The 17,837-nt window shown below is 50.6% G+C and overlaps 1 protein-coding gene across 3 annotated transcripts in view; it reads left to right on the forward strand.

Moving 5' to 3' along the window:
* Nucleotides 1–68: 68 nt before the first annotated feature.
* The window catches only part of WDR62 (WD repeat domain 62), a 45,477-nt gene continuing 27,708 nt past the window's right edge, over nucleotides 69–17,837 (forward strand). For 2 of the 3 annotated variants that reach the window (XM_014794795.2, XM_087422142.1), the window contains exons 1-9: nucleotides 70–791; nucleotides 3,789–3,880; nucleotides 4,538–4,600; nucleotides 8,978–9,035; nucleotides 9,265–9,435; nucleotides 10,290–10,427; nucleotides 10,845–11,027; nucleotides 12,353–12,513; nucleotides 13,908–14,097. In XM_014794795.2, the coding sequence (XP_014650281.1) occupies nucleotides 615–791; nucleotides 3,789–3,880; nucleotides 4,538–4,600; nucleotides 8,978–9,035; nucleotides 9,265–9,435; nucleotides 10,290–10,427; nucleotides 10,845–11,027; nucleotides 12,353–12,513; nucleotides 13,908–14,097 (1,233 nt within the window). In that variant the 5' untranslated portion in view covers nucleotides 70–614. Of the gene's footprint in view, nucleotides 792–3,788; nucleotides 3,881–4,537; nucleotides 4,601–8,977; nucleotides 9,036–9,264; nucleotides 9,436–10,289; nucleotides 10,428–10,844; nucleotides 11,028–12,352; nucleotides 12,514–13,907; nucleotides 14,098–17,837 lie in introns of all 3 variants that reach the window. The other variant, XM_087422143.1, reaches the window with a different exon arrangement.

Raw genomic sequence — 17,837 nt, forward strand, 5'->3', positions numbered from 1 at the left:
GGAGGGACGAGAGCGCCTGCGTACTACGCGCCCTTCCGCGTTACCACAGCTACGCTCTCGTCACGTGGCGAATGGGGAAGAGCGAGTGCGTCTGAGCAAAGCCCCATCTCAGCCACCCTGACTTGATCACTCGTTGGGGGAGAGGAGGAGTCACGGCGTTTCTGAGTCTGCGCCAACTCCTCAGTCTTTTTCGGCTCCACCCCACGCTTACATCCGGGCGACTGCTGTTGGGCGGATAGTCGTCTTGGTGGGTGGGGGTCGTGCAGCAGCAAAAAGCGAGGTGCGGAGGCTTTGGCCTTCGCCTCGTGATAGTTAAAACCTGTATGTTTCAGTGAATGGTGAAAACACAGACTGGATAAAAAAGCCACGACTTTTGATCGAGCATCAGGCAGACTAGCTGTGGCTCCACCCGATCAGACTCTCCGCCGCGCCTCTTAGCCCTCATTGGTCAAAAGCGGCGCTCGGCGGCCCTGCGATTGGCCAGACCGGCGGCCTGCCGCGTCCAATGGGCGGCGGCGCCGGCTTTCCCGCGGCTGTTCGCTATTCAAGTGGGTTGTGGAGGCGGCGGCGGCGGCGGTTGAGGAGTGAAACGGTCGCCCGGCTCCGGCGCGACGATGGCAGCCTTGGGACCCGGAGGCTACGCGCGGAACGATGCAGTCGAGAAGCTGCCATCCGTCATGGCGGGAGTTTCGGCGCGGAGGGGCCAGTCCTCCCCGCCCCCCGCTCCACCGCTCTGCCTCCGGCGGCGGACGCGACCTTTGGCGGCGCCCGAGGACACGGTGCAGAACCGGGTGAGGTGCTGTTTGCCCTGCCCACCCATTTCGTGGCTACCTGGGCCTCCCTGGTCCCGCCCTCAGGTCTTTGGCCCCGTCTATCAGCCTCGGCTAGTGCCCTTGGCTGCTCTCTGGCCCCGCCCCGTCTCCTAGGTCCCGCCCCTTTAGCCAGGGCTCCTCCCACCGTCCCGTGCCCTCTCTCGGGTACTGCCTATCGTTCCTAGCCCACTTCTAAACCCCTGGCCCCACGGCACCCTTGGCACGTTGCTGGGTTCCTCCCTGGTCCCATCCCTCGGAGTGCTTTTTAGGTCTGATCACCTCCTAGTCCCGCCTTTCTGCATATCACTTTAGTCGCCTTTAGACGTGTCTCTGGACCCTTCCACTGTGGTTGACCTCGCCCCTCGCCGGGTCTTTAGGGTCCCTACTGAGGTTCAGTCCCAAGTCCTACCTGCTTCAACTCTCCCTCAGCTCTACTCCTCCTTCGCTCACCCCTGCCTTCTGTTTCCTTCTTCCTTACCACGGTGGGATTCTTATTCCATATTGCCACCCTAAGTTATGGAGAGGATGTGAATACCATGAGTAAAATCTCAGCATCGCTGCCTGGGGGGAGGGCATACAGAACAGTTTCCTAAGTCCTGAGACACAAACAAAGGAGATTTTAGAGTAGGTAGAAGGAATTCGATTAGCACAGCGCAATTTTTAAAAAAGTGTTCTCCAACTCCTTGAGCCACAAAGTCTGTTTGTGTAAAATGGAGATAACAATAACCATACCGTGGAGTTGTAGAGAGGCGAAATGAAGTTGTGAATATGACCTGCTTGGCACAGAGTCCAGATGAAAGGTAGCTGCTGGTGGATCTTGTTCCTGCTCCTTGATTTCCTGCTGCACTCTGATTATATCACCCACTCCTTGCAAGGCCCTGGGCAAGTGGCCCCTGCCCACCTCTCTGGCTGTACCTGCCTTGTCCTCTCTCTCACGAAGATTCAGTCACACTGGCCTGCTTTCTGTTTTCCGGAGGCTCCAAGCTCTTTCCAGCCTCCTAACCTTTGTGTTTGGTGAGTTCTCTGGGCTTTTTGCGGCAATCTACCTGGCAGGCTTTTCATCACTCACGTCTCAGCGTGACTATCCCTACCCTGAGAGGCTTTCTTGAACCCCAGCCTAAAGCAGACACCCACCTTAATCTCTCACCCAGCGCCCTGAACTTCATAGCCCTCATCTTGTATGTTCCTGAAAGTGCCTTGTGAGCTCTAAACAATGTACAAAAGAGAGGAATAACCACAGCAGTTTCAGAGAGGCAGTACAGCAAGGTGGCTAACAGCACTGCCTCTGGACCCAGCCCACCAGGGCTTAAGCCTTAATTCTGTTCTTTCTGTTAGGAACTTTTCTGTGCCTCCATTTCCTCATCTGTAAAATGAGGATAGTAGTATAAATATTCCCTTATAGGGTATTTTTGAGGATTAAGTGAGCTCACCTGCCTTAAGCACTTAGAACAATACCTGGCACATTGCAAGTACTCTGTTAGTGCCAGCTGTGACTGTTATTATTAAAATACAGCTATGACTATGTATTTTGGATAATTGATATCATTTTTTATTTTTCTTGCTTGGCTGGACAGAGTCCATCTGGCTTGCAAAAGACCTAGTCTAAAAATGACCAGTTATACTAATCCTCAGTAATACTGATTGACAGATAAGACCCACATAAGTGCCATTGCTTGGGTGCCTGGTTAGAGTCCTGCTGCTGCTCCTTCCTGGATGGGTCACCCCTCTGGGCCTCTGTTTCCTCGTCTGTAAGATGGAGATGATGATGACAGTAGTGACATCACAGGGTTAGTGTGAGCATTAATAAGTTAACACAGTTATAGGTATTGGAACAGGGCCTGGCTCCTGGTAAATGCTCAGTGAACATTAGCTATTAGTATCCTGTTTGCCTTTCATTTCTCTATTTTTTTTTGTGAGGAAGATTAGCCCTGTGCTTACATCTGCCAGTCCTCCTCTTTTTGCTGAGGAAGACTGGCCCTGGGCTAACATCCGTGCCCCTCTTCCTCTACTTTATGTAGGACGCCACCACAGCATGGCCTGAGAAGCAGTGCATTGGTGCGCGCCCGAGATCCGAACCCGGGCCGGCCGCCAGCAGCAGAGCGCGCACACTTAACCGCTATGCCACAGGGCCAGCCCCTGCCTTTCATTTCTGAGGCCAAAGACTTGCTTGAGGATGTTTTACTTTATGATAATTAGAAACTCATCTATTCAAAATATGAAAATACCACAATTCTATGAGTCCGTACTCTGAATTGTTTAATCAGCCACGGTGGGGACTGGCCCATTTAACTTACTTTGCTTAGAGAGTTTTCTCGTTTTAAACGTGAGCGTTCACTTGTTTCTTTACTTATTGAACCTCTAGACTGTGAATTTGGTGAGGGAATGGACAGTATCCACTTTTACTCGCTGCTGTGTCTCCCCTGCAGGCCCAAGGTGCTGGCTTCGGAGCCAGCCCAACCTTGCCACTCCGCAGGTGTGGGACCTTGGGCCTCAGTGTCCTCCTCTGTAAATAGGGCTGATAATGGTGCCTTCTTCCTTGGGTTGTCATGGGGTTCCAGGTCTTCCATCTGTATAGAAATTTACTTGCAGGTCACCTTCTCAGGGAGGCCTTCTCCCTTGCCCTGTGCTCCCAGCTTCCTTCCCTGCTGTTTTCCTCTGTCGCTTCTGGCATCACCTGGCATCTATTTTATGTATTCGTTCTGTCCATTTGCTCTGTCCTCCATCCGTCACGCCCAGAATGTGAGCTCTAGGAGGGCGGGGGTCTTTGTCTGTCTTCCTCACCCTTCTGTGCCCTTCACTGAGCACTGTGTATTTGTCAAAGGAACGTTGAGGAGAATGAGTGTGAGCTGCTGGTGCATGACTGGAGAAGCTCAGTGAGCGTGTTGGCTGTAACAGGAACTGAATGGGTGGCTGAGGCAGCTGTGCCACGTGGCGCCTGCTGGGACAGGTACTTCTGACTGGGACTTTTCCCTGCAGGTGTCACTGGAGAAGGTGCTTGGCATCACAGCCCAGAACAGCAATGGCCTAGCCTGTGACCCCAGCACAGGCCACGTGGCCTACCTGGCAGGGTGAGTGCATGGGTGGGCCCCGGCTTCTCCACCTGTAGAGTGCAGATAATGCTGCCGACCTCTGAGGGCTGTGGGGAGGATTGCACGGGCCCACCTGTGTCTAGATCAGTGCCTGGCATGTAGTGGGCGCCACGAAGGCTTAATCGTGACTGCAGGTGGGAGGTGGCAGCGAGTCTGGGAAAGACAGGTGGGTAAGACCCAAGCTGTGGTAGCGGGCAACCTAGATTTGTGTCTCATCTCCACCATATATGCCCCTTTCCGAGCATCCCCACTCTGTCCCTGACCTACTAGGTGGCCCTGGGCGAAGGACTTCTCCTCTCTGGGCTTCAGTTTCCTCATCTATAAAATGGGACTAAGATTTCCGACCTCACTTGGCAGTTGTGAGGATTTGAAGAGATTGTGCATGTAAGGTCTGTATTCACCCAGGGCCTGACAGAGTCGTTACCACAGGGGAAGTGTTGGTTTCTATTTAAGAATATAATAATAATGTGAAAGGCCCTAGAATTCTCAGCATAGACACCTGGAGGAAGAGAAGACCAGAGAATCTTCTGTTCAGAGGGTGCCTTATTTATATGTGGGCACTTGTGTTGAGAATAGAATTGTCCCTGGGCCCCAGTATTCCCCTCATTTTGGGCACATGTTCCTCTTTCTCCCCAGCTGTGTGGTGGTGATTTTGAACCCCAAGGAGAACAAGCAGCAGCACATCTTTAATACTGCCAGGTAGGCCGGGGCCTGGGCATGAGGTAGGGGTGGGCCCCGGGTCCTGGCACATCCCCCTCCTCCCATTACCTGGAAGTGCTCATGGATGGGTGACTCCTCATTCACTCACCTGTCAGTCTGCTCTGTGCTTGGTGCCGTTCCAGGTGCTGGGGACACGGCAGTGAACAGAGAGAGGAGAATCTCTGTTCTCATAGAGCTCATGGCTCAGTGGAGGAGACAGACTAAACCAGGCAGCAAATTACTAGCCGACTATGACTATTGCTGTGGAGGAAATGGTGGAGATGTGTTAGGGCAGGTTTGCGGGCGGAGAGTGGTGCGGGAAGCCGTATCAGAGGGCTCAGGGAAGGCCTCCCTGGGGCTGAGACCTGCAGGAAGTGAGGTGAGCTGTGAAGGTGAGGGGATAACATTCCAGGCAGAGGGAACAGCAAGAGCAAAGGCCCTGCAGTGGTTAAGAGTCTCGGGCTGTTTGAGGAGCAGCGGAGGGCCCATGTGCCTGGAATGGAGGCGTGGGTGAGGGGGAGATGAGCTTGGAACAGGCAGAAGCCTCCTCACTCCTGCCTTGGGAAGGAGGTTGGATACTGTTGCAAAGAGAAGCCACTGGAGGGCGTTCACAGGCTGGGGCTGTTGCTTTCCACACCCAGCCCTCCAGCACGCTCTGTCTCCCTTCTGTTTTACTTTTCTCCACAAAATGTACTGCTTTTTGCTGTGCTATCTAATTTCCTCTCTGGTGATCTTGATAGTCTCTCTTCCACAGTGTGAGCTCTCTGAGGGCGGGGACTTTCTCTTCGTTAAACCTGTGTCCCTCTCACTTAGAGCAGTGTCTAGCACATTGGTAGCATTTATTGTTTCCTGAACAAATGCGTGTGATTTGGGTTGTAGAAAGATCCCTCCGGCTGCCAGTTTACTGGGGAAGGCCCTTGTTCCTGAGCAGGCTCAAGTAGGTGCCCAGGGGGTCTGCCTTCAGTCTAATTGATGACTGTGTCATCCTGGGGCTTTGGTCTCAATTGGGTTATGACCTTTGGGAGGCACCCCACTGCCATTATTTATTTCATAAATAGTGCAGAAGTGTCACTCCATGGCGTAGCTCAAGCTGAGCTCCTTTGGCCTGGTTCTCCAGGTGGACAGATAAGATGTGGGTTTTCTTCTTCCCTTATGGTCCCTATGATAGGATCCTTAAGAAGTGGCAGGTGGGCCGGCCCCGTGGCTTAGCGGTTAAGTGCGCGCGCTCTGATGCTGGCGGCCCGGGTTCGGATCCCGGGAGCGCCCCGAGGCACCACTTCTCCGTCCAACGCGAGGCCGAGTCCCACGTACAGCAACTAGAAAGATGTGAACCTATGACGTACAACTATCTACTGGGGCTTTGGGGGGAAAAACTGAATAAATAAAATCTTTAAAAAAAAAAAAAAAAAAAAAATTGCTCTTAAAAAAAAAAAAAAAAAGAAGTGGCAGGTCCCTGTAGTATGGCAGATACAAATTCCCTCTTGGAAGGGGCTTCTTGGACCCTTGGCTCCTGGCTCTGGGTTCTGTCACTGGTGGTGAAGGCAGCGGTGGATTCCAGCCCTGGCTCAAGTATTTATTCACTATGTGATCTCAAGTGAGACGCTTCTTGGCAGCGGTTGCAAACGAGAGGCCCATGGACTTGTCTGACACAGGATGTTTGAAAGAATGGACTCAGTTGACAACATTTAAAGTGATTTACACAGAAATCCAGATGCCCGCTCATTTTGGAAAAGCAAGAGATTCTGGCCCCTGGGGCCCACATTCCCCTCTGGCAGCGATGGGCTGGAGCTTGGTGGCATTTGTCAGCCCCCCCCCGCCCCCTCCGGGCCATTCCTCTCATCCTCCCTGTTGCCTCCCTGATTCCTGTAAGCAGTGGAGTAGGTAACCTTGATCTCAAGCAGGTGGCATGGGGGTGTCCACTCTCTGTCTTAGGAGGTTGTGTGGCCAGTGAGGAGGTTGTCATCCTAGCTGCATTTCAGAGTCCCCTGGTCCCTGGGCCTAAACCCCAGAGAAGGCGGAATCAGTTGGTCTGGAGCGAGGCCGGAGCATTGACAGTTTCTAAGCTTTTTATATTTAATTTCAGACTTAAAAGAATAGTACAAAGAGCACTTGTACACCTTTCATCCATATTTCCCAAATGTGACCATTTTACCACATTTGCTTTATCGTTCTCTGTCTGTATACATATACATTTTTTTCTGAACCATTTGAGAGGAAGTTGCAGACATGATGTCCCCCTACCTCTAAATACTTCAGTGTGTATTTCCTGCAACAACAACAAAAAAAAACCAAACATGATCCTTCAAAACCACAGTACATTCAGCAAAATCAGGAAGTTAAAATTGGTACATCTCTACCATCTACTCCTCATTCAGGTTTCCCCTTTTGTCCCAAGAATGTCCTCTATAGCAAAAGGATTCCGTCCAGGATCCCGCATTGCATTTAGTTGTCTCTTCAGTCTCCTTCTGTCTGAAGGTTCCTCCTTCTTTTCTTGACTTTCATGACCTTGACACTTTTGAGGGTTACAAGCCAGGTATCTTGTAGAACGTCCCCACCTTGGGTTTGTCTGACGTTTCCTCATTGATAGATTCAGGTTCTCAGGAACACTTCAGAAGGAATGCTGTGTTCTTCTGGGGCATTCTCTCAGGAGGTGCATGACATTTCTCTCTCCACTGACTGGTGGTGTTCCCTTTGAGCCCTTGGTTAAGGTGGTGTCTGCCAGGCTTCTCCACCACGAAGCCTCTCTTTTCCCCTTTGTGATCAGTGAGTATCTTGGGGGAAGCTTCTCTGAAACTGCACATATTACCCTGTTGCTCACCAAACTTTCACTCACTCGTCTTAGCACGGCTTTGACATCTTTCAATAGCTCCCCAGGGAATTGATGTGCAGCCAGGGCTGAGAACCGCTGGCCTAGAAGCCAGGGCTCTACCCTGTCTGGTGAGGTAAGCTTGGGCAGGGGACCTCCCTATGTTGAGGTCTCCTCATCTCAGAACTGGCTAACGAGAGTCCTGACCTCACAGAGCGTGTGTGGGGAGTCAGTGCAGTGATGCCCATACGGCATTTGGCAGAGGGCCGGGCACAGTGTCAGGGCATGCGACAGTTGGGTTAGCAGTGGCTGCAGACAACAGAAACCCCACAACAAGCGTGGCTTGAAACACGAGGGCATGCTCTTCCTGCACGTAAGTCTGGAGGTAGACCCCCAGGGGGCTGGTGTCTATGCAAGCATCAGGGACCCCTCTCCCTGTCCTTCTGTGGCACCATGCTTACTGTGAGGCTTCTCTTCTTGAGGTGGCTTCGTGGTCCAAGATGGAGTCTGGCTGTCATGTCTTTGTTTCAGAAGGGGAACAAGTGGGGAGCAAGGCAGAGAGTGCCCTCTGAGAAACTTTTCTGGAAGTCTCACAGAGCACTTCAGCTTACCTCTCGTTAGCCAGACTAAGTCACGTAGCTGTGCTTGTGTAGCTACGAGAGAGGTCAGGAATGTAGTCTAGCTGGGGACACTGCTATCCCAATGACAACTGGGATTCTGTGAGTGAGGAACAGGGGGCGAGTGGCTGTTGGCTAGGTGGCCCCCTTGTCTGCTGCAGTCAGGAGCCATAGGAAGCCACTGGAGGCTTGAGTGGATGATGATAAATGTTCTGTGAGGTTGTGAAAGACTCACTCAGAGGCATTCACTGAGTTTTCTGTACACCGATCTACTCATGTGAGAGAGACAATTACTAGACTGTTAAGGAGCAGCGGTAAAAACAAGATTAAAAGAGAGAAGGGAGAGAAAGAAACAACAGTCTGGGAACGGTGGAACTTGCTGCCCAAAAAGTGAGCAAACTAGTCCAGTCATTGAGGCCTTGAGCAGGCTCGCTGGGAGTATCAGAGACGTGCTGGTTGCTCACGGATTTTCCAGAATACCTTGAGCGTTTGGCAGTGGAGCACGCGCTACAGCTGTCTCAGCGTGCTGTCTGCCAGGGTCCTCCCTTCAGCACCACCCAATAGTTAGGCCAGATCCGTATATTCCTACATCTGAATTTCTCCGGGTTAGAAGGCGAATTTCTCAGGGAGGCCACCCCTGCCCAGGGAGAGGAAGGAGGGTCCCTGTAGAGTGTCCATCCCATCTGGGTTTGGGGCTTTAGGGAGGAAGGGGCCTTTGCTTTTACAAAACCCCAGTTCCCTGTGCCGCGCCACCTTCTCCTGGCAGTAGGGAAGGCACTCTGTCTGGGTGGGGCCCGTAGGCAGCACGGGCTCTGTGGGAGCTGCTGGTGCTCACCTCTCGGGCCTTTCCTCAGTCGGGAGCAAGAGTGGACAGAGTGCTGTGAGCACAGCCAGGCTGGGGGCTGGCTGCCCCCCTGAGTGGGACGAGTGATCAACCCCTTTCGTTGTCCCCAGGAAGTCTCTGAGTGCTCTGGCCTTCTCCCCTGATGGGAAGTACATAGTGACAGGGGAGGTGAGTCGTGATCCTGATTGAGTGGGTGGGGTGGTCTTGGGGCCATTCGTTCCGTGCCCAGCAGGCCTGGGGAGTCCCTGGAATAGCTCCTTCCTGGGCCACAAGAGCCCCGTGGCAGGCGGGAGGGGGCTTTCGGGCACACCCGGGGCAGTGCCACTGTCAGCCCTGACAGCCCCTCTTGACCTGCCTGGGGCACAGCCAGCAGCAGTCATGGCCTCACCTTCCCCAGAACGGGCACAGGCCTGCCGTGCGCATCTGGGACGTGGATGAGAAGAGTCAGGTGGCAGAGATGCTAGGCCACAAGTACGGCGTGGCCTGTGTGGCCTTCTCCCCCAATATGAAGCACATCGTGTCCATGGGCTACCAGCACGACATGGTGCTCAACGTCTGGGACTGGAAGGTGAGAGCCAACTGGTGGGCATGGGAGCACCAGCCTGAGTCTGGGCCATTGGACAACTAAATGAGATCACTTGGTAAGGTGCTCGTTTATCCAGCAAACGTTTATGGAGCACCTACCACATGCCGATCCTTGTTCTAGGCACTTATGTAGGGCACATGACAAGCTCTCAACTAGTGGGATTCTGTAATTATTTTTATGTTGACCAGCTGTGACCTTGAGCAAGTGACCCAACCGCTCTGAGTCTGTTTCGTCATCTGTACAACGGGTATAATAGTATCTACCTTGTTGAGTTGTGAGAATTCAGTGAGTGGATGTGGAAGGCTGGACTTTGGAACAGTTCTGGGAAGACTTAAAGTTGGCCGAAGTGGCTACCAAGTTCTTGCTCTGCTCATAATCTGCTGTGTGACCTCGAGCACATGACATCCCCCTCTGAGCCTAGCAGAGTGGGGGGAGAAGCACCTCCCTTAGAGAGCTGTTGAGGGGATTCCATGAGTTATCCTGTGAAGGGCTCAGTGGGGCCCAGAGTGAGAGCCCTGTCTGTGGCAGGCATGGGTTGTGTTGTCCTTCTCTCCCAGCTGTGGCTGTCCTCAACACCGTGTGTGGGCTGCACAGCTTGAAGTCTTGGGGAGAGCTCCGTAGCTTACGCTCACGTGGGAGCCTTTCCAGGCTCAGTCTCCTCTGTGTTGGGATGATAAGAGTGCCACGCATGGGTTCCCCATAAAACAGCTCACAGGAGGGCCCAAGAAGCAGACATGGAGCAGGGGAGAGTGGGGAGATGCAGGGCTGAGGGCAAAGCCATGAATAGTCCAGCTGGGTAGGTGCTGGCGTGAACTTCTCTGTACTGATTCTTCCAGAAAGACATTTTGGTGGCTTCCAACAAGGTATCATGCAGAGTCATCGCCCTCTCTTTCTCAGAGGACAGCAGTTATTTTGTCACTGTTGGGAACCGGCACGTGAGGTTTTGGTTCTTGGAAGTCGCCACTGAGGCAAAGGTGAGTTTCTGTCCCTGACGCCTCAGCTGGCCCGGGGAGTAGCCATCACGGACAGTACGGACTCCTGTTTCTACCTGAGATTTGGGGGCAGTGGTCTCAGAGGCTGTCCGGCCTCTCAGGGGTCTAGCTTCTGCCTCTGGGCCTGCTCTCCGGGTTCTGACTGGCAGCCCTGCTGGGAAACCTCCCCCCACAGCCTCCCTCACGACCCTGGGGCCAGACATAATTCCTGGATACCGCTTTCCAGCCACTCTGCCTGGAAGTGTGTTCTGTTTTTTCTTCCCTTCTCCACTTGGAGAAGTTTCTTCGAGTCCTCCTGTTTGGCTATGTTGTATTCTCCAGTCATGAGAGGCCCATCGTGACCTTGCTGGGGGCTGGGCCGTGTGGACAGTGTCTCACTGTGCTCTGCTGTGCCTCCAGGTGACAGGCACCGTGCCCCTCGTGGGGCGCTCAGGCATCCTGGGTGAGCTGCACAACAACGTCTTCTGTGGTGTGGCTTGTGGCCAGGGCCAGATGGCAGGCAGTACCTTCTGTGTGTCCTCCTCGGGCCTCCTCTGCCAGTTCAACGAGAAGAGGGTGCTGGAGAAGTGGATCAACCTAAAGGTACCCACCCTCCCTCTCTGCCATCCGGGGGAGAAACACTCTTCCCATGACATGTCTCTCCAGGGACATTCAGCAGTGTCCCTGCCTGCTAGTTGAGCGCACCTGCTCTGGGTTTGACTTCAAGTTCTGCTTGTGCATCTCCGGTGAGTGACTTTCCCTCTCTGAGCCTGTTTCCTCATCTGTAAAATGGCAGTACTGCTACCTGTCTGCCAGTTGGTAAGGGAGTCACATGAGATAATGTGTGTAAGGGACTTAGCACAGTGCCTGGGACCCTGTAACGGGGGTCAAGGTTACTGTTGCTTTCTCATCACTGTTTGATCCAGTTCACATTTCTCTTCATTGAGCACTTTTGGCATGGGAGGGCTACATTTTTTTTTTTTAATCTAAGGTATCATTGATTTAATTTTTCAGTCAAAAACGACTATACAAAATACATAACATTTTAAACTGAAGGATGATCTATCAATAAATTGCGGAACCACTTTTCTTCAGGATCTGAGGGTTTGGGTTGAAGCTGTCTTCCCATTCTGAGATTGGATGCCCACCTGGCTGTCGGCAGGAGCATGGTGGTTTGCTCCTTGTTCTATTCCTGCTCTTGTGACCCCTTTCCAGAGCTCACCTTTAGGGTTACCTCGTGGTGTCGGGCATGTGGAAGAATTCTGAGTTTTATCCGTCTTTCCTAGTTGGTTAAACATCATTTTTTTTCCTGTTTGAATCCTCTTGCTGGAACTTATGCAACTTTTTAGCAAGTCAGAAGCTTTTGACAGATAGACGTTTAGCCCCTGAGCAGTTGTCCTAAACGACTCATAAATTAAGTCCCTCTGGCTTTGGAAAAACTCTTCCAATCTGTGTCAGGAGGTCTGGCACTTCCTGCCCCTTCCTGTATGTCCTGCCAGGATGGACAGTACTTCCTGTATGCAGAAACTTTTTTCTATGCTGCTGTGAAGTGTAATCTCTATGAAGTTGTTTTTAAGCCATAGGGAATAAAATTTAGGCCTCGGATTCAGCCCTGTGACTGCAGGTGACCGATCTGAAGTCATAGACTGCCACACAGATGTTTACCACGCAGCTGACTTCCTCTGTAGACAGCAGCGAGAGCGCCCTCCCAGGCCGTGCCTCTGTTTGCCTGCTGGCACATTTCCTTCAGTAGTGTCTGTATGCTATATTCTGATTGCAAACATCTTAAAATTTGCCAAAATGAGCTTCTTAGACCCAAGAAACTGTAAGGCTTCTCTGGAGGCCCAAGGCTGTTCTCCCAGTCGCCGTGTCCCTGAACCAGGCCACACAAAGCACCAAGACCACTTGGAGCCCCTCTACCCCCACAGGTATCCCTGTCTTCCTGCCTCTGTGTCAGCCAGGAGCTCATCTTCTGTGGCTGCACAGATGGGATAGTCCGCATCTTCCAGGCCCACAACCTGCACTACCTCGCCAACCTGCCCAAGCCGCACTACCTCGGGGTGGACGTGGCCCAGGGCCTGGAGCCCAGGTACTACCGAGCAGGGGGAGGGGAAGGGGGAGGGGGGGAGGGGAGGGGGGAGGGGAAGGGGCGGGGGAGGGGCCCACCCAGAGTCTTTCTGCTGGTGTCCATCCATGCTTCCAGATCCATCTACATATCTGGCCAGCCTGGGCTGGAAGCAGGATACAGCTGTACCAAGGCAGCAAAATCTCTGCCGCCTTGAAGTCTGCAGTCTAGTGAGGGAGCTCGATGATAAACGAGTACGCAAGATCATTTCAGAAAGTCATGAAGGCTTTGGTGAAATAAAGCAGGCTCAGGGAGGAGAGTGCCTGGGGGTGGGGCTGTGTTGATTGGGTAGCCAGGAGAGGCCTCTCTGGGAGAAGGAGCCAGCTGTGTGGAGAGCTGAGTCCTGACAGCAAGCGTTAACAGCTTAAGGGGATAGCACGCTGGGCTTGGTGTGTCGCAGGAACAGCTATGGGCCCAGTGTGCCAGGGGAGGTGGTAGGAGACGGGTGAGCACGGATGGAGGCCACCGGGAGGAGCATATAGTCTGTTCTGAGGTCATGGGCAGCCAGGGGGGTTTCAGGCGTTGGTGTTATGTGGTCACACCTTGAGCGTTAGATCCTCTGGCTGCCATGCCGAGAGCGGGTGGAAGCGCTGAGCTGTAGCCTGTCTTCCTCTTTGTCGTAAGTCTGTTTTGTGGGGGTAAGGGCTACCTAACCAGGGGGTGCTGGGTGCCTGGGGCTGCCTCTTTGTAGATTGCTGAACATTAGCTCCTGGGTACCTTTTCTAAGAGAGAGCCTGGAAGGGGTGACTGGCTTACTCAAAGGAAAGAGAGGCTGAGCACCCACAGATGGTGGTGTGTTGGGGTAGCCGGGCTGCCCAGTCTGCCGCCTTCTGCTGTGTGCCATGTGGCCTCAGACAGGTCACTGTATCAACCTGTGCCTCCGTTTCCTCATCTGTAAAATATACTCCCTATCATGGAGGTCATGGGAATTCAGTGCAGCTAAAGCTCTTGCTCCGCATGCAGTAAGTGCTCAGTAAACCGTAGCCTTTGTAGGGAGGCCTCAGGTGAGGGGCGGCTCCCCAGCTGCCTTGCACGGGGATTTTTGATCATGTGTTGGTAGGGCTGATGAGAAAGAAGGCCTAAGGTATGTGAGCTTGGATTGAGTGAAATGAGGGGAGAGAAATGTTAACTGGAGTCGAAAATTCAAATGGTCTCAGGGGCCAAGCAGAAGCTTCCAGTTTACAACCCCTATTGGAAGCACAGCAGAGGGAGAGGAAAGAGGGGTAAGTGGAGTTGGAGTGAGAGAGGTGGACCACCATGGCCTTGCCAGGCATAAGACAGCTCGAGTGTCACCAGAGGTGGCTGTTACTACTCACAGTGACATTGATGGTGATTGATGACCCGTGTGGCTTTGTTAGCTTCCTCTTCCGCAGGAAGGCAGAAGCAGTCTACCCAGATACGGTGGCACTGACCTTCGACCCCATCCACCAGCGGCTGTCCTGTGTGTATAAGGACCACAGCATCTACATCTGGGATGTCAAGGACATCAACAAAGTAGGCAAGATGTGGTCGGAGCTCTTCCACAGCTCCTACGTCTGGAACGTGGAGGTGAGCCCCGCTCTTCCTCCCCCGCCCTTGCTCAGCCCCGTCTGGGGCTTCTGCGGGATTTGGGGAACCCATTCAGCCATTCCTTCAAAAGATACTCGTGGACCTCTACTATGTGCCAGGTGCTGTTCTAGGTGCTGGGGACACAACTGGGAAAGAAACTGACTAAAGTCATGGAGCATGGAGCTCACATTTGGGTGGGAGAGTAAACCTGTAAACATCATCGATATATAACATGCCAAGTAGCCATACCTCTCTGAAGAAAACTAAAGCAGCATAGGGGAAAGGAGGATGGAGAATGCTAGTCTAGAGAGGAAAGCGTGGTCTGGGAAGGCCTCCCTGAGGATGTGACGTTTGAGCTGAGACCTGCAGGAAGTGAAGGGCTAAGGCTCGAGATCACTGGGGAGAACAGCAAGAGCAGAGGTCCTGCTGCAGGAGCATGCGTACCTCAGAGAGCTCTGGTGGGGGCCATTTGGGTAGTGTAGTGTTTTTTTTGTTTTTGTTTTTTTACTTTTTTTCATGTGTGTGAGGAAGATTAGCCCTGAGCTAGCATCTGTTGCCAATCCGCCTCTCTTTGCTGAGGAAGATTAGCCCTGAGCTAACATCTGTGCCCATCTTCCTCTACTTTATATGTGGGCTGTCTGGGCCAGCCCCGTGGCTTAGCGGTTAAGTGCGCGCGCTCCGCTACTGGTGGCCCGGATTCGGATCCCGGGCGCGCACCGACGCACCGCTTCTCTGGCCATGCTGAGGCCGCGTCCCACATACAGCAACTAGAAGGATGTGCAGCTATGACGTACAACTATCTACTGGGGCTTTGGGGGGAAAAAAAATATTTATATGTGGGATGCCTGCCACAGCATGGCTTGATGAGCGGTGCATAGGTCCATGCCCAGGATTCAAACCTGCGAACCATGGGCCATTGAAGCAGAGCGCGCAGACTTAACCACTACGCCACATGGCTGGCCCTGCTTTTGTTTTTTTTTTAAGTATTGAAGTTTTTATTTTCTGAGAATGACTCTGGGGATTTTTTATTCTCTGAAGCTGTTCTAAGTACTCCTTGAAGATAAGATAACTGGTAGAGAAAGAATTGTATCTATTTTTTTTTTTTTTTTTGCTGGAAATTTCTTAGTACTAGGAATGTTTGTCGGTTGCCCAATTCAGGGTTGTGAGAAATAACTTCTCCTGTTGAATAAGCTTATTCAGCCCTTTGACTACTTGAATCCATCTGCCTTCGTGGATCTGACATTTCTGTTGATAGCACTTTTCTCACTCAACAAGGATGTTTTTAAAATTTATATATATGGGCCGGCCCCATGGCTTAGTGGTTAAGTGCGCGCGCTCCAATGCTGGCGGCCCGAGTTCGGAACCCTGGGCGCACACAGACGCACCGCTTCTCCGGCCATGCTGAGGCCACGTCCCACGTACAGCGGCTAGAAGGATGTGCATCTATGACATACAACTATCTACTGGGGCTTTGGGGGAAAAAATAAATAAATAAAATTTAAAATTTATATATAGGGCCGGCCCTGTGGCTTGGTGGTTAAGTGCGCGCGCTGCGATGCTGGCGGCCCGGGTTCGGATCCCGGGTGCGCATCGAGGCACCACTTCTCCGTTCATCCTGAGGCCGAGTCCCGCATACAGCAACTGGAAGGATGTGCAGCTACGACACACAACTATCCACTGGGGCTTTGGGGGGAAAAAATAAAATAAATAAAAAATCTTAAAAAAAAAAAATAAAATAAAATAAAATAAAATAAAATTTATATATAAATGTATTCTCCTTAAAAAAAGCTGAGATATTACAGATAAAGCTCAAGTCCATTTTGATTAGCTCCCCACCCCTAATCCTGCTCTCTCTCGCTGTCACTATTGTTTTCAGTTTATTGTGTGTTCTTTCAGTTCATTTCCTTTGCATCTGCCTGTTACGTATATATCCTCATCAAAAATATCTGTGGATGGATCTTTTTATCAGTTCTGGAAAATTCTCAGCCAGTATGGATTTAAGAATTGCCTCTACCCCCTTCTCTCTCTTCTTTTGTAACTTTGATGTCCTATCTGTCTCTCTCCTTCATATTTTTTAAAATAAAACAGGCCTAGAAAACCACACAAAAGAAATGTAGTTTATCAATTATTGTTAGCAACTGTTGATGCTTAATGCCTAGATCCATTTATTCATTGGGGGTTGCAATATGGTGCTATTCTAATTCTATCATTTCTTTTTATTAGTTGGACTACTAATATGAAGAGACACTTCCCCTCATCTACCATTTGGTCACCCAGTGGTACACTTCATATAGGAAAGGCAGGATAAATGCTTGATTCTTTCCCTTTATTTACCAGTTTTCAAGATAATGAATTGCTTCCCTGTCCTCTAAAGGTAACTAGTTGTTTTTATTTAATATCATTATAAACTTATGTATTTAAATATATTGGATATATTTTAATCCATTGCAATTATTAACAGTATTGGAGCTCAAATTGTCCCATCTTTGGCCAGAGGAAGCCTCTTCAAGTTGGCTCCCAAGTCCTTTGGGCATGACCCTTGTAGTCTTTGATAACTACTTTGCTACCTGAGATGACAAGATGTTCCAGCCTCATCTTGTACATCTCCTGTCCCAGACCTGGAATCAGCCATTTTTTGAAGACGTCCTAGTTTTTTTTTTTCAGTTTGCATTGGTATTTCAAAATCACAGTCTGAGTGCTGGGGATGCTCATAGCTATTGGACTGATCCTTCCAGAATCCTAGTTCTCAAAGACACAGGGGATGGTGGAATTAGAATATCCCCAGTTAGTCATTTACTTGTTCCCACGTTATGTATACAACAGTCTAAGAATGACAAGTATTCAATTTTGAAAACAGATAAAACAACATTTTTTGCATATGTTCTCTCCATTCTCCCCCAGTTTAAAAAATAATTATACTGTATGTGATCTGATTATATAGTAATTATATATACAATATTCTCTCCCTTTTAACTCCATTTATTTTGGGGTGGTATAAGTCTACATATATATAGTGGCAAAATACACATAGTGTAAAACTTACCATTTAAATCATTTTAAAATGTACAATTCAGTGGCATTTAGTACATTCACAATGTTGTGCAACCATCACTACTGTCTAGTTCTGGAACATTTTCATTACCCCAAAAGGAAACTCTGTACCCATTAAGCGGTCACTCCCATTCCCACTCCCCCAGCCCTTAGCAAGAACTAATTTGCTTTCTGTGGCTATGGATTCTCCTGTTCTGAATATTTCATATAAATGGAATCATAAAGTGTGTGGACTTTGTGTCTGACTTCTTTCTCTTAGCGTAATGTTTTCAAGGTTCATCCGTGTTGTAGCATGTGTCAGTACTTCATTCCTTTCTAAGGTTGAATAAGATTGCGTTGTATGGATGATACCACATTTTGTTATCCATTTATCAGCTGATGGACATTTGAGTTGTTTCCACCTTTTGGCTGTTGTGAATAGTGCTACCGTGAACATTCATGTACAAGCTTTGTCTGAACATCTGTTTTCAGTTCTTTTGGCTGTATACCCAGGAGTGGAATTGCTGGGTTATATGGAAATTCTATGTTTAAGTTTTTGGGGAACCGCCAAACTTTTCCACAACAGCTGCACCGTTTTACATTCTCACCAGCAGTGTATGAGGCTTCCAGTTTCTCCACATCTTTGCCAATCCTGGTTATTTTTCTGTTTTTTTTTTTAATTATAGCCATCTTAGTGTTTGTGAAGTGGT

Source organism: Ceratotherium simum, chromosome 33, assembly GCF_057802395.1.
Source record: "Ceratotherium simum simum isolate JZ-2026a chromosome 33, ASM5780239v1, whole genome shotgun sequence".
Lineage (NCBI taxonomy): Eukaryota > Metazoa > Chordata > Mammalia > Perissodactyla > Rhinocerotidae > Ceratotherium > Ceratotherium simum.